Below are 24187 nucleotides of genomic sequence, written 5' to 3' on the forward strand. Positions count from 1 at the left end.
ATTATAGGTAATACTTCCACATGAGGAAACATTGAAAGTTGGAATGTTTGCTTTTAGGTGAATTCTATGTTCCCCCTGGTTGTTTTCCTTTGGGGTGAGGTGGGTGGGGGCTCGGCACATTTGCAAGACTGGGAGTAACAGTGAAGGTTAACGTTTCTCTATAAACAATAGAACCATTGGGATGATTTCAATCATGATTAAAGTATTCAAGTATATGACAGATTTGGGGCAAACTTTAAATAACTTTCCATGTTTATTTCAAAAGTAGCTTTTAAAGACTTGCAATAGGCTTTATTGGCAAAGCAAATAGTGAAGGGATAACAATTGTAGACTTAAACTACCCCTTCAGTACATTTGCACATACAGTTGAGAGATTCTATTGCATTGTTTAGGATAAACATTGCTCAGGTTGAATATAAAATACTTTGTGGTCCCTTGGCAAGAACATGCTTTATGCTTCTTTGGTTGTCAACTCTCAGGTTAATTCTTGCTTGACAGTCCCTGATAGACGAAGTGGTTTTTTACACCATGCCCAAGATGCGGGCGACCCACCAGCTGCACGGCATGACAACTCTGCAGGCCGAACGACATCCTTGGTAATTATAAGGCCATGGATAGTAGCCTCCCAGAGGTTCACAGATCTTCTGGCAGTGGGTGTAGCTCCGCCTGCATTCTATACAGCAGATTCCTTCATGGTCCAGTCTAGGGTCAAATGTCATGCTCTCTCCTTCCTGCTGCTGGGATTGAAAGACAATTACTTTAGTCCATCTAATGAGAAGGTCACCGCATGCATGGTATTTTCAAGCAAGACCCTGAGAGCTCACTGCTTCAAGAAATCAGAACCATCAGTTGTAAGTTTTCAAACTTGTGCCACCACTCAGAGTTCTTTCTGACGTCAAGGAACCTTTGCCTACTTAGCCCCTCATCAGCAGAAAGTTGTGTGGTATTTCAATGAAGCTCCTCCGTGCCTGTAAGGAACAAAGGCTACCACTCAGCAGTGACTTACCTTGCTTTAAGCATAAAAGGGAGCATTATGACCCGAAAGAGCACCCTAACTACTGATTTTAAGTCCATGGACAGCTGTCTTCCTGTATGATGGTTCCCAGAGCTCTTGGGTGTACATTGTAAACTCTACTGATCTGGGACAGGCTGGATTTCATTTCCAGTTCCAGTGCTCCCGGAGCCCTGCTGAGTCATTTAATTTCTCCTACCTATGTATTAGCAACAGAGCAGAGATGTTGTCTTTGTGGAGAAGAAGAGGCCCTCAGTGTTCCCTAACAAAAGCATATTGATGAAGTAAACCTCCACTGCTGGACAGATCGTGATACTGTAAGGGACTTGCCCTCTGCTCAATTTGCTATCTGGTTTATCTTTTCAAGGGTCTACAGGGCAGGTTTCTGTATGTTTTTAAATATGCATTGGATATACTGGCAAGATGCCTTTGTTTTTATTTACTTGGAGGCATTGGTGGGGTTATACAGAGTCTCAAACTAGCCCAGGCTGGCCTTGATCTTGGAGCAGTCTTTGCTTCAACCTCTTGAACGTGGGGACTATAAGCACAGCGGTTATCAAAGTTGTTAGTTTTAAAGTCTCTAATCTCAGCATCTTCCTGGAGGTAGCTGGCTCTGTCCTGTGAGTTGGCTTGTTGTTCTTTTTAAGTCTAGTCAATGTGAGGAAAGCTAACATTTTCTTGACAGTGGGAAAACCTTAAAGGAGCATCAGTACACTTGTTTATTCTGACAGCTGGTAACCTCTTGTCAGGTTTACTTGACTTTCTCCTCTCTAGTACTGGAAAGAGGAGTCTGATATGAATTTAAGGAAGATTGAAGGCATCGTGACATTTCAGTTGTAAATAGAAGTACTTCTAAAAGGAATGAATGGTTTTTACACAGCTTCACTGCCATTGTCACACCTAACAGAATGAGCAATCCCCAAACACTATCTGAGACATCTGTTCAGATACTGTGTCTTCAGAATGCCTCCCTTACTCCCTCAGACCATTCTTCCATTCTCCAGACTGCTTTCCCCCTTATCTCTTGAAATAGGCTCATTTAGAACAATAAGCAGACATCAGCCTCCTGATTAATCGCAGCGACTTCTCTGGGGTAAAGGGTACATAAGCATTAATGGAGGTGTTTCCCCCTAGGGAGGTTCAACAGGGGCTTCTTCGGATTCACAAAGTTGGGAGGGATCTCAGCTGTTGCTCTAGGCTTTCTCCTTAGAGGAGCATGTGAAGGACAGACCTTGAGGAAAATGCTTGAAGTATTTTTGCTTAATGCTCAGCATATGATAAAGGAGAAAGTTGACATAATTGGAGTTTTTCAAGGGATGTGGATTACTAGAATCTGTTGCCAGGGTAGACATGCCACATCCCTTCTGAAAAGTGCCTGATAGCTTCAGACCTTGAACAAATTCATCTAGCCCAGCTACCTGGGGAATAAGCTATATTAAATTTTGTTTGCCTATTCAGATTATATTTCTTGTTATTCTTTGAGCTTAGGGAATAAAGTACTATGGTGTTCTGAATTTTCTGATAAGCCTTGGGTTATTTAGAGAATACCTTTTGCTTTAAATCCTTCTAAAATATATTAGTCTAAAATGATAAACTAGAAAATACGTTTGTAAAATGTAAAGCAGTGTAGGACTGAATAAGCTGTGGGGGAGGGGTACAGATAAATAAATGATTTAGAGCAGGGGTTCTCAACCTTCCTAATGCTGTGACCCTTTAATACAGCTCCTCATGTTGTGGTGACCCCCAACCATGAAATTATTTTTGTTGCTACTTTAATTTTGCTACTGTTGTGAATTGTAATGTAAATATCTGAGTTTTCCAATGGTCTTGGGGGATCCCCAAAGAGCTGAGACCTACCTTTGAGAGCTGCTGATTTAGTGTGTGAAAAGATATTCCATCTTACACATAATTAAAGATGAGAAAAATAAGCAGAAGACATAATTTATACACCTAGGAGAGTGGCAGAGGTCAAAAGGTTTGATGGGACTGGAGGGTAGAGTCACTGGGTTTATACTTGGCAAGCATTAGGCTTGGATTCAGTAGCCCCTGCTGTGCCATCCCATATGACCAGGGAAGTTTGGTAGGGCATGGGGCCTTTCATTACCTTTCGCAGACATGTAGATGGTGTGTTCCTTGGAAAACAGTTTGATAACCTCCAGTAAAATGTACAACTCCTGTCTGCTTAGATGTATCAGAATTATGCTTTGGTATTTATGCTAAAGACATACTTCCATCATAAAGTTTATGCACCAAGATCTGTCTCACCTAAGGCCACCTCACTTACGTGCTGCACTACAGTAGCATTGGCAGTAGCAGATGAGAGGGAGATACTGTATGCCCATCAAAGCCAAATTAACATTAAGTTTCAGCACATGCCTATCTCTATGTTAAAATGCTGCTAACTGGATAGAAGCCATTAACAGAACATGGTACAACATCAGAGAGACAGAACACTTTCCAAAATACTATATTCTAATTGGAAAGCAGAATGAAATCTTTGTTCTGAAAAGGTGTGTGTTTTTCTCTGTGTGTGCTCCTGAAAGTAAACTGGACACATGGTTGTTAGTAAGCTGATATGGGGTGAAAGGTTTTAGAAACTCAATTTCACTGTGCTTTTTTATTCTATCTTTTTTTAATGTATGCTTATACTTTATTTTAAACAAAAATCCAGCTACAAATGCTCCATTTTTCTCTTCAAGTATGGTAATGGTAAATGATATTTCTTAGAACATTTGAGGTTTTAATACGTCAGTGCCGTTCTCATGATCCTCAATTTGCAGCAGTTGAGCTCAGCATATTGTCGTCACTTGTGTGAGAGTCTATCCCCTGTCTAGGATGCGAGCCCCGAGGGCAGAAGTAGCAGTTGACTGTCTGGGAACAGGGCCTGCCTGAGAAAGATCAGGAAACCCACAAATGTGTGCTGAATGCATGAACAGAGTGGATATAAGCAGGGGAAGAGAATACTTTCACTCTGTGTGCTACCTCGAGGGCACACTCTTGGGAGCATTTTTAATGATCAGATTCCTGGTAGGATTTATTTTCATAGATTTTTTCCTCTGACCAAAATAAAATAATAATAATAAAATAAAAAGCATGGGAAATGGAATTTGCACCACATAGATGGAGATATAGGAAATCTCACTTAGAAATACACTCTCAGCATCACAGGTAATGCATTTGCCTGGGCACGTCCTGAAAACACTGGTACGCACGTGGTAAGGATTGTCGGGATTGAAAGGTTCTGCGTCGTCCTGAACACTACTAGGCCTGGTTTCATTGCTCAGTCTTCTAGGGCCTGGGTTGCCTCGCTGTTCACTGTGCGGTCTTCTCGTGGTAGAGGGAGCCGTGTTTCTTACTACTTCTCTTCTCTCTCTTTGGATCTCTGCAAAAATTTTCTGTAAGTTAATTCCTTAACACGAATGAGGCAATTAGATCTGCATTTCAGAGCGGCAGCCACAGATGTGAGCCATAGTCTAGCTTCCCGTTAGACTTTATAATGCGGGCTGGTGCAGACACTGGAAGTCGGTTGACAAACCTCTGTTCTCAGGTCCCTTTTTTCTCTTCCTCACTTCCGTGTAGGAACTGGGCAGACAGAATGCTACTGATTTTCTATCTTCTTTGCAGTGGGGAGTGGCCAGGCAAGCTCTTTCTAACTCTTAAGACTTAAAGCAGACTAGGTTAGTGCCGTGTGTAGGAAAGCTTTTACTTTCTTAATGAAAGAGAACAGAAAGTTGGAACCACTGCTGATCAAGTATACTATAACTGCAGCCCTATGTACTCCTAATCGACTGACTATAGATATACAACTTTACATTTTCATATGAGACATTGTCTTGGTTAATTCTTAGAAAAAAATCCCATATTATAGAAGAAAATCAGATGTTTTTATGTATGAAGGCATCAAGGTACAGACCAAGTGCCTGGCCAAGGTCACAGACTGAGTGACATCAAGGACAGGATAGGAACCCTGGCTTCCAACCCAGCACTCTGGTTAGCCATCTCACCATGTATCCTGCAGTGCAGCTGACAGGTGAGTACCAGAGATGGGAAGTACCACAGAGCATTTGCAGTAGAGTCTCCCTGAGCTTGCATCTCTTTGTCTGCAATGGAGGTAGTAGTATCTTTTTCATAGGACAGTGATAGGCTAAGGGAAACTGTATCCAAGGGCCTTGGCATATAATAAACATACAGATATTAGGTAGCATTCTTCGTTGTTGTTTTTTAGGATTTATTTTGTATTCAGTGTTTTGCCTGCATGTATGCCTGCAGGCCAGAAGAGGGCACCAGATCTCATTACAGATGGTTGTGAGCCATCATGTGGTTGCTGGGAATTGAACTGAGGACCTCTGGAAAAGCAGCCAGCTCTCTCAACCGCTGAGCCATCTCTCCAGCCCTGTTAGGCAGCATTCTTATAAATTGTTGTTTATCTCTAAGATGTGCTTTGAAGCCATAGGTAGATTCCATGAATAGTGTGGTTGGAGGAACACCAAGGAAACCCAAATCAGCAAGTCACACTTGCTCAGCTAGTTGAAGGACCTTAGGCAAATTAGTCTCTCTTTATCTTAGTGGGTCTTTATCTCTGGGTCTTGGGAATATGAGTAGTTATATCAACAGTTGTTGGTAAAGATTAGATGGGACATTGCTTCTTCCTGCGGCCTCAGGGTCCTTCTCAACCCTCTGCCAGGTATGACATGGCATTACTTGGTGTGGGTTGAGAGTAGGCATCTCCTCCAGACTTAGGAGCAAGATGAGACTTGTGAACAATATGAATCAGTTAGTCATGGAGAATCGGAAGTCTCTGCTCTCTATGGTAGGGTATTGTTTTGACTGTGGTAGAGCAATCATAGCAATGGACAGGGTCTCATATAACACGGGCTGGCCTCGATCACTGTGTAGCTGAGGATAGCCTTCAACTGATCCTCCTTCCTAGCACCAGGATTAACAAACAGTGCCACCAGGCCCAGCTCACTTTAGGGAGTCCCAGTCTTACAGTTCAGAGCATTAAGCACATTCACCGGTGTTGCTGCACAATCATCACCAACATCCATCTGTAGAACTGCCTTTGTTTTAGTGCCCTGCCTAGCCTAATGGGCTTAATGCCTGCATTTTCTCCATTTCCTCATTGCTGTCTTCTAGTATTCCATAAAGCCTTTCCGAAAACAGCCTATCTCATGTGTGCAAGGAGCAAGGCCTCCCTCTCCACTTGAGCCACCGCTACACAGTAGTCCTTGGGGAGGTCAGTGTGTTGACCACAGTAGAGATGAAGTGTGAGGCCTGCTGGGCTTACTTGCCCTTTGTCACCCAGAAGTGGCTCAGAGGTGTGCTCCAGCCTACCCCCTAGGGGACCTTGCACTTGTTTTCTCTGGCTTTGGAAGCTGATGCAGGAGCTTTGCACTTGAGGAATCTCAGCCTATACCCACAGCAGCTTTTGGCTGTCCCATAATTCTAGGTTTGAATATAATAAAGCATCGGCAGCGTGACAGCTTCTTAGCCCCCTGATGCTATGCTTTAAGAATAAAGAAATATAAAATTGGAAGGCGCAAACAACAGAGATTACAGGGCAGAGTAGCAAAGAGCAGGGGGGTCATAAATAAAAGCCGCAGGTATGCAGAGGTGCTCTGTCTTCTGCCCTGTCTCCCCACTGGGCCTTCCCTTCCACTGGCAGGTCCACCCTCACTCCCCCACCCCACCTCCTCTTTTTTCTCTTGTGCTAGTTACCGAGACTCTGCCAACAACTGTCCCAAGTTACCTTTTTGTCCCAAGCTCAGGCCAGTGGAGGGGGCTTCTGAGGGCCACAGTGACAGGGAGACTTCCAAGCCCTGTGACAGAAACTTAAAACTTTACCTTTTGGATACATAGGCTTAAGCCAGAAAATAGGGAGGTTGCCACAGAGTTCAAGGACTTTAGAACTCAAGAAGCTGTTGTCCTTCACAGGCTGGTCCACGGCCACCCAGATAAGAGAGTTTTCTTCATATTTAACTGGCATGATCTTGCCTTCCTGTAAAAATGAAATGCCTGTGAGCAGAGGATGGTAGAACATGTTGAGTCTGGCTTCTAAAGGATTACTTTGCTTTGTGCAAACTCGGGGACAATTCTGTGTGTGCACAGACCATGCATGCACATTTTAAGGCTCTAGTTTCTGGCTCTCATACCCAGCACACCTCCCAATACCCTGCTCCTAGACAGCCCTGATGTGTGAATAGAAGTATTTTGAGTCGAAGTGAAAATTACTTGATACCAACTTTGAGATTTAGGTTAATCTGATGTTTTCGATCAAAGATGTTTTTGAGGAAAAGCAATTGAACAGACCCTAAAATCCTATAAAGGATAGAGGAACCCTTCATTTGAAGTGAAAATCTTTTGGGGTTTTGTTCTGCAGCTTCTGAACAACAATGGAAAAAGCCAGTGATTGGTTCTTTAATGTCTCCAGTTCAAAGTATTATTTAACATAAACCATTTCTCCGTTCCCCAGCTATAACAAAACATATTTCAGATGTTCCCCACATCAAGCACACCACTGAGATTTCAAAGCTAAGCCCTGGATTTCCTTCTACAGCGAAATGCTGAGGGTGGTTTGATAACCCAGGAGACAAATTTATTTTTGCCAGGTTGTTCCTTTCATGTATTTATTACTTTGCAGTAGGTTGGAGAAATTAAAATGTTTTTCCCTCACTTTAGGTAAAAGCAGCACTTCATTTGTGTTTTCTCCCTCGGGTGCATGGTTGCATTAAGCAACTTAAAGTTATTGGAGGAAGGTAACACTCAGGTAATCCAGTTATTTACCTTAAATTAAACGGCTCCATCCAGGAAATGAATGCTCTTTGAGCACAGCAGCTTTGTATAACTTAAAGTTATACAAAACTGTTGAAGAATTTATGGGAGCAAGTGGCACATAAATCTGCCCCATCATAGCCTGACGAGTGTGGAGAGGAGGGGCCTGACTGGGATGGTGCGTGTAGATACATCCTGTGAGCAAGAACGTTGTCAGTCTTGGAGCATGTGGGCTACCCCCCCACCTTCTTTTTGTTGGAGGCAGTGGTGTGTCATTGTAAGGAGGAACTCTTGCTTCTTCATCCTTCCCAGTGGCCAAAGCCAGGCAGTGACGTCTAGACTGAAATGTGTTGCGTGGCTGTGAGTGAGAGGCCTACTTCTCCCTAATAAAGGTAAATCAGGGTTGGCTGGCATGGATCAACTCTTAAAATTTATTTATTTATTTAGAGAGGGAGAGTGAGTATAGGCCAGAGGACAACCCTGAGTGTTGTTTCTCAGGCACTGTTTTTTCAAGACAGGCTCTTTCACTGTGTTGGAGCTCCTCATAGGCTAGACTAGCTGGTGAAGAGTTCCCAGGGATCCTCCTGTTTCTGACCCCCAGCACCGGGACTCTGTGCATGTGCTACACACTGTGAGTTCTGGGGGACTGAACACAGGTCCTCCTGTTTGTCCTCAGTAACTGTAATTACTGAGCAGTCTCCCCTGTTCCTAAGTTCTGGGGAAGAACTGGGGAAGACAGCATGCAGCATCAGCACATGTAGTGGTGAAAGGAGACTGTAATAATGAAAGTCACAGAGATGCTGCCACTGAGCCAGTGCCTACAGATGCTGGCCTCAAATCCCCCCTGCTGCAGGTCCTCTAAATGGAATCACCTGCTACTGACAGCTCTGGACATGGCTGATTTACCCAACTGTACTTTCTGAATTGGGTTTTATCCATCAGAGGATCTACCATGCATGCTGTGAACAACAAAAACACAAGACAAGCTACTCTGGGCTAACAGGCAAGTGCAAAGTTTACAATACAAAACTATTTGCCATAGCTAAGTAATTATTTTCAAATACTATTACCTGAAATTGAGGGTACCTGAAATGTTTGACTAGAAGACTTTCAAAAGTATAGTCATAGCTGGGCATGGTGGCTCACACATTTAATCCCAGCACTCGGGAGGCAGAGGCAGGCAGATGTCGGAGTTCAAGGCCAACCTGATCTATATAGCGAGTTCCAGGACAACCAGGGCTATGTAATGAGACCCTGTCTAAAAATAAAGGAAAAAAGAAAGAAAAAGGTATAATCATATGCTGGTCTATCATTTATTCATTATAACCTACAATTTAGAACTAAAGTCAAAACAAGAATCTTGTAACAATTAATTGCATTTCTGAGAAGATTATTACACACAGGATACAAAGTTCACCAAACTGTTAACATTATTTACTTTTAGATTATGCAGTTGTGATATTCATCTCTTTACTTTCATGCATTTATCATGAGAAAAAAAATCATTAAAGCCAATGAGATGGCTCAGTGGGTAAAGGCACTTGCTACCAAGCCTGACGACCTGAGTTTATGCAACCCACATAGTGGAAGGAGAGAACCAACTTTCACAGGTTATCCTGTGACCTCTTCCACACAAGACTGCACACACACACACAGACAAATAAAAATGTAAAGTTACATGCTACAAAGTTATGATCAGAGCTGAGTGATTTACAGCTGCAGGAGTTGGTTCTGGGGAAGGCCAGAGAGACTGAGTTCATACCCACATGTGAGAAAAACAGCAATGGAGTGGCAGAACTCCACAGTGATGCAATGAAGAGAAAGAAGTGCAAGGCCCACAGCAGAGGAGACCCCACCCCCTTCAGGCTGCCATTTGTGAGTTCATGCTGACTCATGGCCTTTGACTCAGCTCACAGGGAGAATGAATGGAGCAAGGGGGTCTGGCCACCATCTTACAGAAAGAACCCATCCCGGCTCGCTTTCAGAGCCCACAGATTGGTTTGTGGTTGTGTTTTGTTCTGTTTTGAGATGTCGCCTGCTGCTGCTCCCATGGGAACAAACAATTAGGTGGTTTCCAGGCACCTTTGCTTTTATCCACCATTTCCCTCTGTGGCCCTGAGGGATCTGACGCTCATTCACTTCCCTCTCTGGAATACTGAAGGCTCAGAGAAGATCATAATAAAATTAGCAGTTATGAGTGGCAGGCTTCCCATTCATCTTCTAGAAGATTCTAAGGCACAGTGTGTATGTAACAGTTTGAAGCTGACAGAGCTGCTGCATTTACAGCAGGTGGATCTACGTTTTCATGGCCCCCAAGCCTGTCTTCCTTCCACAGCCCCTGCCACAGCTCAGATGGAAGACAGTCATGGGTGTGACTACTTTGTAAGCCCTAAAAGTATAAGATGGGAAATATTATTATTAAATATGTTTCTAGGACACTATGCAACTCTTCAAGTGCATCAAAAAAAAAAAAAATCAGGTTTAGGGCTGGGGTATAGCTTGTGTAGTGATTACCTAGCATGTGTGAGGCCTTAAGTTCAATTTCCAAAAATAGGAAACCAACAAAATACCAGACTTAAAGGCAAGTCACTGGTAAGAAAGGAAAGAATTATGTTTTTAAATGTGTAGGGGGTAAGGTCAGCCTGGGCTGTGTAGAGAGCACCACTCTAGCCTAAGCTTTCAAGGCCAACCTGGGTAACTTAGTGACACCCTGTGTTTAAAAAATAACTATGGGTCTGTAGCTTACTTACCCTGCTAGCAAGGTCTTTGATTCAATTCCCTCGCTCTAACAACTAAAAACAACCCATGAGGTTTGTGTAGCTTCATTAAGCTGAATTGAACCAAACTGTAGGGGAACATCACAGCACAGTGCTGGAGGAAATCCATGGGAGAGTGTTTCGCCTCAGCTTTCTGGAAGACGCTGGGAGACCAGCTATCCAGAATATTTGGGGAAGAATTCCCACATCTCATGGGACTGAGGCTAGAGGGTTTCTTGAAGTCCCTTTAAATAAGATTTAACCATGGACTTTTTTTTTTTTAATCTTTATTTTAAACTTTCTTGTTTGGTTGGTTTTTGAGCCAGTATTTCTCTGTGTAGCTCTGGCTGACCTGGAACTCGCTCTGTAGACCAGGCTGGACTCAAACTCACAAAGATCTGTCTGCCTCTGTCTCCCGAGTGCTGAGATTAAAAGCATGTGCCACCACCACTGCCCTGCTATTTTGAACTTTTAATCACTGGTCTGATAGCCATTTAACATTGGATGGATAAGGGCCATCTGAATACCAAGCCCCTGATGCACTTAAACATCTTTATGTTTATTTATTTGTGTGTGTGTGTGTGTGTGTGTGTGAGTGTGTGTGTGTGTGAGTGAGTGTGTGTGTGCACACATGCGCGCAGCCAAAACACACAGGTAGAAAGTGGAAAACAACTTGAAGGAGCTGGTTTGTTCTTTCTGCCACGTGGGTTCTAGGAATCCAACTCAGGTTATCAGGCTTGGCAACAAACGCCTATACTCACTGAGCTGGCCCACCTAATGCACTTTAAAACACAGCTTCCCTAAACCTTTAAATATGGGACATCATGTCAGAAAGATCATTTGGAGCCAGCAGGACAGATAAATTCTTCTGGTAGAGAAAACAAAAGAAAATAAAACAACGTAAGTTCTCGTCATGAACCTGTGCAGGAAAAAGGTGGTATCTTCAGTGTCTACCTGTTGTGTGTGTTGGTACCTACCAGCTCAGAAGAGATGCTTTGCTTGGTCACAATGCCCACCTCAGGGACATGAGCCTTCACCTGTGCCTTGATGTAGCACTTCTCTCCTCCAGCAAAGCGGATTCCAGTGATCCCCTATGAGATAAGAGTTTATTTGTCCATCTACTCATATATTCAATCCATTGCATGTCTTGTATGTCAGGCATCCCGGGTGTTGGGTATAGGGATAAACATAAGATAAAATCCTGGCTCTTATGGAATTTACCAACATTGTTTTCCAAAAAGAAGAAACGATGAATTCAGGTAGAAATAAGGGTTGTAGAAAAAAAAATAAAGCTGATGTAGAGGCTAGGAAAGGCAGGGAGGATACTTTAGAGAGCACACTCCGGAGGCGTGAGGATGAGGGTGATATCTGGGCCTCATCGCTCATGTTAGTTTCCCCATCTGTGTATCTGGATGCCCAATGGACTGCCGCTCTGGCCATGCAGCCTTTGCTGAGCTTGTGGATGAGGTGAGTTCTATCTCTGACTTTTTCTAAGCTGCATCTGAGATTTGTCACTTGGCCCACAATTCTCAGTTATAACCTTCTAGAGATCAGTAAACAGTGTGTGTGTGTGTATGTATGTATGTATGTGTATCTGTCTGTGATCCTACAAAGCTCGTAAAATGTTGGTCAAATTAATGAATTCCCTTAATTCTGAGTTTTCCCCAGTTACCAAGTCCGAAGTAAACAGAAAAGCTTTATAAGGCACCAGGAGCTAAACCTTACCCCAGCACTTAGGTGTTTTGTTTTGTCCCCTCTGAGACATAAACAGTGTCTCCTCCCGGCTGGGGACCAGCCTTAAGGGACACAGTGGCACAAAGCTCTCTCAGAGTTGACAGCTTTCACCTGAAGAGGATGTGAGAAGGAACTGCACATTCTGTCCCTGGAGTGTTTACTTTGATTCTGCTGACGTTGTTTCATAATGAATAAATGATCTAAATATTTTTTCTTAAAGGTCAGAAATTTTATGCTTAATAATGTAGACTCCACCACATGTCTGAACCCTGATAACTTCCTGGTGTGTTGAGATCAGTGTAGGACAGGGCTGAACTGGCCGAGTCAATGTTAAGGCGTGGGGGAAGAAAAGCATAAACCCAGAGCTGTGGGCTCAGGCTTCTTAAATGGAGAATGAAGTAAACCATAAGCCCTGCTGGAGGAGAATCACAGGAATCTACCTTACTCACATCCAGGACCTGAAACCCACAGAGCCGGCAGGTCACAGAAGAGATTTGGGAAGAAGGGGGTCTTCCTGCATGGCCCATTCTTTGCTCGTTCACGCCATGTAACCCCTGTCACCTTGCCTCCCCTGACCCAGCCCCTTGACACCACAGAGACATGGTCTGACTACATACAGCCTCTGCTTTGGGCACCAACATCCCTTGGAGAGATTTTCAGAACATAGTTGACAAAACCAGGCTTGGTGATACAGCACTGAGGAGGTGGAGGCAGGAGGGTCAAAAGTTCAAGGTCATCCTTAGGTATATAGTGAGCATGTAGGCCAGACTGAGGTATATTAGATCTAGTCGACGTCAACAAGCAGAACAAACCTAAAAACAGAACCCAGCTGCTGCGCCCTCCCAAAATATTCTTCTTACATTGATAATGTGGCGCTCAGTCTCTTGAGTATTCTTAAACCACCCAGATGTCCCTGACGGACAGACCACTAGAATTGAGGCCCAGCAGTTTAGGGCAAAGGGAACTTGTTCAGAGTAAAATTTTTAAGTGACTGAAACAGTCTTTCAGGCCAAGTTTCTCCTGTACCTGGGGCTCATAAACATTTGTTTGTCTCAGAGTCACTGGGACGAAACCCAGAGGGCTGGGTCCCAAGCCCAGGGTAAGGATTTCTGATGCAGTACACCCCAAGTTTGTATTTTCAGCCAGCTCTTGGAGGCTGCCCTGCTGGTACCAGAAGGAATACAGCTTGAGAACCACTGGTGTCTGCTGTGCTACTTCCCAAAGCTCCACTACCTTTACTCTGAATGTAAATCTAGGACTTTCAGCTTAAAAAACGAGGGAGGGAGAGAGATCACTGCTTCCCTATGTGGCAGATTTTCTAGTTCCAGACACGCATGCTCTGTGAACACAAGACATGTTGGGAGGACATCATACATCATTCCAGTACTCCTGGAGAGAGCAGAGTCCACTGCAGACCCACCACACTGAAAGAGGACCTAATGCTGAGTTAATTGTGCCAGTGTGCACGCTGCAGGTTGCTGACAGTCCACGGGGTGGGGCTAGTGGAGATGAATTCACACTTAACCATTGTGTCTAGCTGCAAATCCGCATCAAGTGGCCAGATATATTAAGCGATTAAGCAGATGGAGAAGTAGAAGAAGGGCAGACAAACCCCCTGTGTTAGCAAACAAACAGGGCCTTAGAAGTCAGTGATGATGAGGAAATTTGCTAACAAAGGCAACTAGTGAAGATAAAAAAAAAAAAAAAAAAATCAACACCTGTTCATCAAAAGAGCCACATGCTCTTGCCCCGGCTGCTGCCCCATCTGGGACCCCTAGAGGTCCTCAAGGAGGGAAGGCTCCTGCCCCCAACAGGCATTTTAGAAATCATTGGAAGAATCTGATGCAAAGATTGGGGTAGTCTGGCTTTTTGGGGTCCTCTGGAGCCCTAGAATCCTGAAGAACCAACTGTTCTGGGTCCTAGGAAACAAAGCTGTTTGGAGGTATTCGCCTAGCACAGAATGCCATTTTCATTTTGCATATAAACATACAGTGACTGAGCATAGCTCACGGCACAGTGAATTTCCTACAAACAGTTACTGAGAAATGGAAATAAATTAGGTTTTGATTTTTTTTTTTTTTTTTTTTAAGACAGAATCTCATTTCAGCTTCTCAAGTGCTGGGGTGTCAGGCATGCACAGCCATGCCCATCAAGAGATTGGTACTGATGCCTACAGTCAGAAAGTTTCATAGCTTCTGATTGCCAACGCACACTTGTGACCGCCTGCATTGCGGGCGTGGCAGTCTTTGTATGACCAGTGCACACACTCGACTTTGTTAATACCAGCTAGTGCAGCAGGCTGAGCGTGTACATATGAAATCCATATTTCACTATAAATGACCTTCATTTTATTTTTCCTTTACATTACAGTTGAGGGTTATATTGATTTTTGAAATCAATAACCTACCTACCTTCTAGGTAGGTTATACTGTCTTTTTCCCCCTCTAGCTTTTTAAATCACAAAATTCAAATATCCACATATTAAAAGAATTGTCTTCTGAAAACCCAGAATACCCATATGCGCTCACCACTACTGTCTATTTTTAGTTTTTACTCATGGCTCTTGTTACTGGTCTCAGGTCTGAGGAACTTGGCTTTAGCCAACAGCATGGATGCTTGTCAGGCTATAGTCTTTCAGAATACAAATCACGAACTATAAATCAACTCTTTGGTTTTGTTTCTGTCTCAGGGAACAAAATTTAGAGCACTTGGTTGTCAGCCTTTCGCTCTCTTAAGGTGTCTCTTCCTTTTTTTTTTTTTTTTTTTAGCTGAGGATCGAACCCAGGGCCTCATGCTTGCTAGGCAAGCGCTCTACCACTGAGCTACATCCCCAACCCAAGGTGTCTCTTCTATGCTAGACTGTGTTAAAACACTGGGGTGGGTCCCCGGTGTCAGTTTACAGGTCAGAACCTTGCATGATAGAACCCCACGTGCCTTTTCCATCAGTCTTCATTCTCATCCTTGAGCTGACCACACTGGCATCAGACTGTGAATCCTTTTGTGGTATCCTTTCCAGCCCTCCCTGTGAAAGTTCAAGCCCACTGTTTTTCCAAACGGTTGGGGCTATAGCTCAGTGGTAGAGTGCTAGTCCGGCACAAGAAAGAAAGGCCCTTGGTCCACTTCCCAGCACAAATCATTCCATTCCTTGGGACATTATTCAATTATTATGTCATCGCCTGTGCTAAGCCTGTGCAAAGCAACTAATCGGCAGCGATGCCTTGGTGTGTGGAGCACACTCTACCCATAGCTCATTATGGCACATTTCTGGGCATGTGTCTTTCTCTTAGACTGGACCAGAAGGTCCTTGAAGGATAAATGTCAGTCATCTTCCATCCCTGGTGCCTAGCATCATCCCCACATATGGTGAGCCTTAATCAACACTTCCCGCATTTGACTGATGGTCTAAAATAGGGTAAAAGTAATAGCAGATGACCACGGAGGCTGATTCATGTCTTTTCAAAAGTCCAGGCTTGTTGAAACCCATAACAGGTACTATCCATCAAACAAATGTTCCAGTCACCAGTTCTGACTCAGAGAAATGTAGGAGCTATCAAAGAGAATTGATCAGTTTATAAAATATTTGTGGCCCTGTTGGTCTATGAGAACAAAACACAATCAATACCATTATTAGAAAGAACCAAAGGATTATAAAACAGATATATAGGTTTGGGATTAAAATATTTTCAGAGGATATTCTTGATACATGAACCTCTCAAGAGTGAGGGGCCTTTTGTAATTCATCCTCAACTCCTTTTTGCATATTTTGACAGTGTGGCACATCATAGGTATTCAATTTTGTTCTGGATTGAATGATGTGTGTGGAGGAGCCACATTTCATTAGTTTATATTGAGTAGTAGAGAGAAAAAAATGTTTTGCCCTGTCCTGGATTTTGCAGTAAAAGCATTTAATAGGTCCAGAGAAATTATACTTGTGCACAGACCAGAACTATTTGCAATGTGATGACCGAACAGAGTGCAGCTGGGCACACTCAGAGCCTGTCCCCAGGGCAGGCCCCCCTCTGAACACAGCCCGTCCTCATCGGCATCAGTGCTCAGCCTCTCTGAGCACTAATGCCAACATCTGCTGGGAATTCAAAAGGACTTGTGAAGCGTGTTTTGGTTCCCACAAGAGGAGTACTTTTGCGTAAATGAGAAGCTTCTCTTCATTTTTTTTCATCAATCAGAGGAAGATGGGTTGATGAGATGTTTGTAGACCCATAAACTATCAGAAGAGACGTTATTTTTTCAAGAGCCCTCCTTCATTATGAAGTTTCACCTACTTCGTCTGCAGATTTAGCAGAAGAACCTAAATACTGATGCTTCTTCCTCATCATAGAACATAAGAGAAGAAGATTTTTGTCAGCCAACTGGAAATTTAGCCAGAGTGATGCTTCTGTTAGATGCACACTGAAGCGTCAACGAGTAAGCTAATGTCTCCGGTTGCCTGTGAATTAAATTTTGGTTAAAAACAAAAAGAGGGCTGAAATGTTTTTTGTTGTAATAGGCCATGCCAGAAAACCTGGGCTGTAATAGGGAATCCACCCATGCCTGTTTTCTGGATTAAATGGGAAATTAGAAAAATATGGAAGTAAAACCTACTGTTGTTGGAAAACTACCCAGTCATTAAAATGTCTTTATTCTCTAGAAGTCCAAAGTTTTGTCCTTGCTGTCCTTGAATATTACTTGAGCATTTTATATGTCAAGTTATAGAAAATCACTTGGAATGACATAGTTCTCATGAGTCTTTCTTGAAGACTTTGTGCAAGTCCAAGAGGAGCCTGTTCTTGTCAATGACATATTTTTCCATTAAAAAAAGCCTTATTTTGATTTCTAAGTCCATGTATCTTTTATTTTCTAGAAATACATTCATTTTCTCAAGCAGTTCTTTAAGGACATGAACTGAATTAGGGTGTTTTGTCTTGTCTTGTTTGTTTCATTTTTAAAAATCTTTTTTCTTGCTTGGAGATGAGAATCTCATGCCTCCAGGCTGCTTCAAACTCCTGGGCTCAAGTGACCCTCCAGTGTCATCCTCCCTAACAGCTGGGTCTGCTGGACCCGAAGAGGTTTGGCTGTTTTGTATACTCACCCATGTTTCTTCATTTTGAGAACATGGAAGCCAAAGCAAGCCCCTTTCTCAGGGGGCACAATTTACAAAGTGCGGATGGACGGCATCCGAGCTGCTGTATCGAACAGTAACCACTGGTACACATGAGAGATGCTGCTTCTCCTCAGACTGGAAAAGCTGGGGTTTGCCAGAGAAACTCTCTAAATGCGTGAAATATACTTACGTTCTGGAAATCATTAACTTCAATCGCTTCCTCGGCTCCGCTTCCCATTTTAAAGGTCTCCAAGTTGTTCCCAGCATCTATTTCCATTGACCCATCTTGTAATTTCCCATTGATACTCATGGTGTAATGAACATTGTAAATCTAGAAGTGAACATAAGAGTCAGTGATGCTTGCTTTCTTCCGGCAATTTGGGGCTTCTCTGCAGACCTGCAATATGTGAGGTGGGGTTCATCTTTTTCCCAGATGCATGGATACACCATGAACAGTAATACATTTGTATTTGAGGACTTCATCCATACACCAGTCACTTAATACAATGATTTCTTGTGTGTATGCGTGTGTGTGTGTGTGTGTGTGTGTGTGTGTGTGTGTGTGTGTGTGTTTGTAAGCCAGATGTTAATGTCAGGTGTCTTCCTTAACCACTAACCACCTTTTTTAAAGACACAGTGTCTCACTGAACCTGGAACTGACCAATTCAACTAAACTGGCTGGCTAGCAAGCCTGTTTTGGCCCCCTTAGTGATAGAATTACTATGTGGGTTCTGGGGGATCAAACTCAGTTCCTTGAGTTTGCATGGCAAGAACTTTACAAAATGAGCTATCTCCCCAGCCTGATTTATTTTAAAATGCTTTTTAAGTAAAATCTTTGGTAATATTTGATAGCTATTTAAACTGCTCCTGGAGGCAGGAGAGATGGCTCAGAGGTTAAGAGCACTGACTGCTCTTCCAGAGGTCCTGAGTTCAATTCCCAGCAACCACATGGTGGCTCACAACCATCTGTAATGAGAACTGGTGCCCTCTTCTGGCCTGCAGTCATACATACTGTATACATAATAAACAAACAAACAAACAAACAAATAAATAAATCTTTAAACTGCTCCAAGACTTGAATCTTAGCTACTGAATAGATAGATGCTCCAGGAACCGTGTCTGGAACAATTACATCAAAGCCTATGCAGTTGTGGGGTTGAGCAACAGCATTTGGTTTTCTAAAGTCTAATTCTGCTTGCACCTGGACCGAGAACCACCTCTGGAGAGATTTTTTTTTTCCAGCTGAAACAGTGGCATCTTTGAAGATTTATTTATTTATTTATTTATTTTTTAAAGTTTATTGGTCAAGATTAGATGTGGGGAATGGCATATGGTAAAGATTTCAGATAGGACTGGGATATAATTTACACACAACAGCACTCAGGAGGCAGAAACAGGCAGATCTCTGTGAGTTCAAAGCCAGCCTGCTATACATGTTAAACTCCAAGATATCTAGGGCTACAAAGACTACCTCTGAAAACAAACAACAAAAAATTTTTTATCACTAAATTAGATGATCCAAAGGGCTTTCTTGGTTTAGACAACTTTATCATTGCAATAGCTTAAAAATAACCAACAGCCCAACCCAGCATGCTGCTCTGCCGCTAGACCTTTCTTTCTATGTGTGGTGGGCTGGAGGCTGGGTTTCTCTTCTTTCTTTAGGACTGTCTTCATTAACTGTCCATCATCTGTCTAACATACAAAGTGTTTGTGTGCTCATGCACATATGTGTAAGTCTTCAAAGCGGAAAGGCGAAGATCTGAAGAAAGACCGTTCCTACCTCATGCCGGGTCAGCCAGTCTAAACTGTAAATAGCTGCAATTCTAGTCAAGTCTGATTTTTCTCCTGCGTTATGAAGAAAGACTACTATGTGGATAAACACTAGAAAATGTAGCTGTTGTTACTGGATAATCACTTGGAGAAATCTCATTATCACTAGCCCCACAGAGCACTATTTTATCATCAGAGAGGCAGAGATGGATTGGCCACTCCCACTCATTCTCCTGGGCAGCCATCTTCATTTGGTAAGAGAAAAAAATACCAGCACCGCCTTGGCGTGACCATCTCTCATCCCTGCCCTACTTGCCTCCTTTCAGGAACTCAGATGCCTGCAGTTTCCTACACTGCTCTGACCATGGGGACTACGTGTAGGATTCAGAATTAGAGATGGAACAGGCCCAGCAGCCTGTTTTACCTTTTCCCCCAGAAGCAGCCCATTTAGGGAAGCCTGGGTTTTGTTTTTGTTTTGTTTTTTGTTTTTGGCTGAACCAGGCCTTTTCTGCAGGCCAGCTGGGAAAGCAGGCATTGCTCTGTCCTGGGTGCTCAGAGCAGCCATTGCACACAGGGTTAGCCGTGGCCGACACAGAAACCTGGCCTGTGAGTTCTTACTGGCACAGGTGTCCTCCATTCAGCTGGTAACAAACCAAAGCAGTACAACATCTAAGAACTTGGGGTTGGGGATTTAGCTCAGTGGTAGAGTGCTTGCCTAGCAAGCGCAAGGCCCTGGGTTCAATCCTCAGCTCCACATACCAAAAAAAAAAAAAAAAAAAACCTTAATCATTTAGAAATCCTTGTTAGTTGGTTCCTCATTGTCCCTCCCTTCCTCCCTTCCTCCTTCTCCTTCCCTTCTCTCTCCCCACTCCTCCAAGTCTCAATATGTAGCCCAAGTTGGCCTTGAGCATGTCCTGTTATGTAGCCAGTCTGGCTTTGATCCTTGCAGTTCTGATTTCACTTCCCACCACGTCCACTGACTCCCTCAGCAAAGGCCCCCTGGCCTCAGCTTGCTTCCTCTGCATTCAGAACTGGTCTATCTTGCATGCTCGTCCTGGTGGCCTGTGCCCTCTTGAAGTGATGGGGGCAGAAGTGGGGGGGGGGATGGGAGGCAGTCTGCAGTTTCCAAAGTTCTGGGCCTGGAGCTGGGCAGGAAGCTGAGCTGCTGGAGCGGCAATTACATTATCTGCTCTAAGCCCAGGGAGCTGTTGGCACCTAAGGCTATTTCTCGCCAAGTACAATGCAGTTTATTATTTGCCAAAATTCTGCTCAATATGGTGCCTTTTACAGCCAAGGATATTTGCTAATGAGTTTTTAATAAGGCCTCGGTTCTATAAGATTAATTACATAATGTTTGGGAAAATGTCTAGAAAAATTAATCTAAGGAAAAGGCCCTAAGCCATGGTCTCCTCCCCTCCCTAAATGGGTAGAGTTGTCAGTTCTGGGGAGCTGATGGGAATTTCCCATATTTCAATGCCTTATTCCATTTACAACAACGCAGATGAAAAATGGCCTCAATATTTGAGCTCAGTCAGTGATCCCCTCATTATTAGTACCCCGTGCTTGGTAGCCCTCCAGCTAAATTTGAGTAGACCTGTCCTTGGGGATTGAGTCACGTGAGATGGGGGGGAGTAAGCGTCACAGCTTGTTCTCCTTTGGAAACTGAGAGCAGAGGCAGCAGTCTCCTAGTCTCATCTCGCCAGAGAAGGGGGAGTCCATTAGCTTGATGGCTGTGTCTGCTTGATGGAGACTTACCTTTTTGACTGTTCTGTGCTTGGGCGATTTAGAATTACACTCAGGGAAAGTGGACCCACGCACGCGCGCGTGTGTGCAGAGCACAGGCAATGCCAAAGTACTCTACTCAGAATTTTGTGATTTGTTCTCCAGACTTAAATAATATGGAACAGTGTCAGATATTTTTTTCTCCAGGAAAAGAAAAAAAAAAAAAAAAAAAAAGAACTCTCATGGTTTTTCTTCATTCTCTTGTCTGTGTTGGCAATAAAATGTGATTCACTATTCCTCTATATTCTTAGAATTTAATACTGATCTTTGAACCAGACAACCAAACATCTTGCCATAAACTGAAAGGTGTGGGGAAAGGGAGTTCGCTTCTTCAGTGTGATGGCTCATTCTCTCTAAGAAGCTTGTCAGCTAGCCATGTTTGCCTTAAATACTTAAATGCCAAATGACAATGCTTTTATGAATTTCATGACCAAAATATTTACCAAAAACCTTAAAAAGCCAAGCTATTTTTGTCTCCAAATGACTTCCATTATCGAGGTTTTGTTATCTAAAAGGTAGTATTTACATTCCAATACCATCAAATTTCCCAAAGGGCGACAATCTCAACCCTGCTACCAATGGGGATGCAGACGTTGAAATCATTTTCATGTTCAGATTCTCTGCTTTCATATGTGAGCATCTGGCCCAGTGTCTATATTTAAAATACAAATACATTAAGGCACTTTTCAAATCCACACAAACTACAGCGCAATTCTGATCTTACAAATTGATGCTTGTAAATTTGATACAGTCTCTAAAAACAGACTCCGTGGTAAATGGCATGCGTATCTACATTAGGCTTTCGAGTTAAAACTACAAATTATGCAGTGACTGCCGAAGAGGTGATGTGTAAAATGGGTGAACTGCTCTCAGCACCATTTTCTCTAAGTACTGGGATTCGCTCAGGCTTTGAATTTCATGGTGGGAGAGGGGAAAAAGCAGTAGTCACCGATCCTGGGAGGACAGTGATGAAGGAAGCCCTTTGTGTGCACCCTGGAGATGGAATTCCTCCCCATTAGCTGAAATAGGCTTAGCCCCGGTGCGGCAACGGTCACCAAGATAAAATGCCCCCTTTTACATAGGTGGACACAGTCAGGTATTTAGCGAGCACACTGGAGCTCTGCCCAGTGCAGACAGAGCAGTTTTTATACTCAGTGAGAGGGTCCATCCAGCTTTAAAACAAACAAGTAGATCAAAGTAGGGTGGTAGGAGGGAGACGTTTGCCACTAAATCACAGGGGACCAGACTGAGTCTTAAAAGAGATTTGTCACCTCAAGGAAGTCAGACGTTCTGTTTTAATAAAGAGAAGGGGGTAGGGATGAACAGGTCACCAACACAGAAACCTTAAGGATAAAGATTTACCCCTAGCTGTGGGTCGCAATAGTCTCTCTTCCCTTTTGTCCTTTTTAAATTTATAGCTTTTCTCAGCTGGGACAGGCCTTAAGGATCATTTTCTTTCTTTCTTCCTTCCTTCCTTCCTTCCTTCCTTCCTTCCTTCCTTCCTTCCTTCCTTCCTTCCTTCCTTCCTTCCTCGGGATGAGAAGTTCAGAGAGGCCACGTTCCCTGCCCACTGTCACAACTGCCTGGTGGCTGCATTAGGCCTAGGTGGCAGAGAATGGCTTTCCCTGAAGTGTCCAGGACATCCTCGAACATTCTCCATTCCCACTTTCGTCCTAGAAACCCTGAGCTTGCCTACACAGTGTCCAGTACCCACGTGGGGTTGGATCCACGAAGTGGGGCGGGATATCCCAAGAAGACCAAAGGGAAAGAGCAAGTGGTGTCCACGGGCGAACCAGCGCTCCTGCTCTACCTAGGGGGACCGGCCACCCCACGCACCTGGCGGCCCTTGCACCCCAACTCTGGTGGATAGCCCTTCGAGCCACCTTTTGGACTTACCTGATTGTCATTCCCCTTCCAGAAGTAGAAGGCCCCGATGGCGCCGAAGAGCAGCAGTACCGCGCCGGAAATGAGGACCACGGCTCCGACCTTGAGCACACGCGTGGGGCTGGAGGGTTTCAGGGTCACGGTGGCATATGCCTGCAGAGCGGGAAAGGGACCGGTCGCCGCTGCGCCACATACACTCCCGGTCCGTGCACCGTGTCCCCGGGGCCCCTCGAGGACTGGAGTGGGAGGCCTTGGCCCCTGCACACAGAGGCTGCTGTCTCCGGAGGGTCCCTTGTCCTTAGGTGTGGAAATAACAGCAGACTTCCCCAGGAAGGGCCGCTAGCCCTGCAGACCTTCACCCTTTGCTGTCACAAGATGTTCCCTCCACACCTGTGGTGGATCCTGTGCACCCTGCCACTCCGCGCATACACTGGGCACCCTCATTTGATGCCCTCACCACCCTCTGAACTTCAATGGCACAAATCCCTCACACCAGAAGTGGATCTGGCACTCACAGGCAGCCTGGGTCCCTGCCTGTGGCCTCACTCCACACCAGGACCAGGGACCCAGGGGGTACTCACCGGAGGACTGCAAAACTCAATGTCATCAGGTCCTACCATGGTGATAGGAACTTTGTCCGAGTTCTCTGCCATGGTTGAAGATGGAGAAGAAGGACGCCTAGAGGCTCTGCCCCTCTGTCCCAACGACGAATGTCCCCTGCACACCAAGCAGCAGGAGCGCAGCAGCAGCAGCAGCAGCAGCAGCAGCAGCAGCGTCCGTCCTGCTCTAGCCAGCCCTTCTGTCCCCACCCCTTCTAGCTCTGCACCTCTCCCCTCCCTTCTCCCTCCACCCTGGAGCAGCCTACTCAGCTTGTCTCGCCTTCTCAGAAGTGCCCTCTCCTCTCTCTCCAGGCCAAAGCCCCCAAGTACTGTCCAGATGGGTCTGAGTGTGTAAGGGTGGGTGCATTCTTTAGAGCAGGGATGTCGAGTCTTGGAAACTCCCCTCCCCCAAATACTAGCTGGTCGGGGCAATTAGCCGTCCACCCAAGGATTTCTTAGAGCATCAAAGGGCTTTGCCGTGACACCGGCTGGAGGTTATTTCTTGAGGGTGCTGATGGAAGGTGGTTGACAGGAGAGCAGAATGGTACCAGGCGATAGGGACTTGGCTGAAGTGCCCACGTTAGGACACCTTTCCACTGGGGCGGGGGCAGGGCCATTGCTGGACTCTCCTGAAACCAGAGTGTGGAGCAGAGTCTCGGAGATGGCCTTTTGCCACTGGATTCTCCAGGGGAGGGTCTTAGGTTGCAGCAACAGCCAAACCCAAGCAGAAGGGGCCTGCAGCAGAGGCAATGGGGAGCCCGGAATGAAAATGTCTACAGTT

At 44.5% G+C, this 24187-nt stretch overlaps 1 protein-coding gene across 3 annotated transcripts; it reads right to left on the bottom strand.

Moving 5' to 3' along the window:
• Positions 1-240: 240 nt before the first annotated feature.
• Positions 241-23616, bottom strand: Cnmd (chondromodulin). Of its 3 annotated transcripts, none has more exons than XM_036200022.1 (7): positions 23389-23616; positions 22820-22960; positions 17562-17702; positions 11517-11630; positions 6857-7010; positions 4225-4394; positions 241-737 (listed from the first exon to the last, which is right to left on the bottom strand). In XM_036200022.1, the coding sequence occupies exons 1-7, from the start codon at positions 23458-23460 to the stop codon at positions 522-524; spliced, it is 1008 nt and encodes a 335-aa protein (XP_036055915.1). In that variant the 5' UTR covers positions 23461-23616; the 3' UTR covers positions 241-521. The 3 variants fall into 3 exon arrangements, with proteins under 3 accessions (XP_036055915.1, XP_036055917.1, XP_036055916.1); XM_036200024.1 differs by having other exon boundaries at positions 522-734; positions 23389-23460; XM_036200023.1 differs by having other exon boundaries at positions 522-737; positions 4225-4407; positions 6852-7010; positions 23389-23460.
• Between the last annotated feature and the right edge of the window lie 571 nt (positions 23617-24187).

The sequence above is a fragment of the Onychomys torridus genome, chromosome 9 (genome assembly GCF_903995425.1).
Source record: "Onychomys torridus chromosome 9, mOncTor1.1, whole genome shotgun sequence".
In the NCBI taxonomy this organism is placed as follows: domain Eukaryota; kingdom Metazoa; phylum Chordata; class Mammalia; order Rodentia; family Cricetidae; genus Onychomys; species Onychomys torridus.

What these genes read in the sequence shown, in the direction of transcription:
- Cnmd (XM_036200023.1), bottom strand. Translation starts at nt 23,460, where the DNA reads ATGGCAGAGAACTCGGACAAAGTTCCTATCACCATGGTAGGACCTGAT. An exon ending in AAGTTAATGATTTCCAGAAC is followed by an intron (nt 11,631 to 17,561) that starts GTAAGTATATTT and finishes CTTATCTCATAG; the next exon opens with GGGATCACTGGAATCCGCTT. An exon ending in CTATGTATCCAAAAGGTAAA is followed by an intron (nt 4,408 to 6,851) that starts GTTTTAAGTTTC and finishes ATTAACTTACAG; the next exon opens with AAAATTTTTGCAGAGATCCA.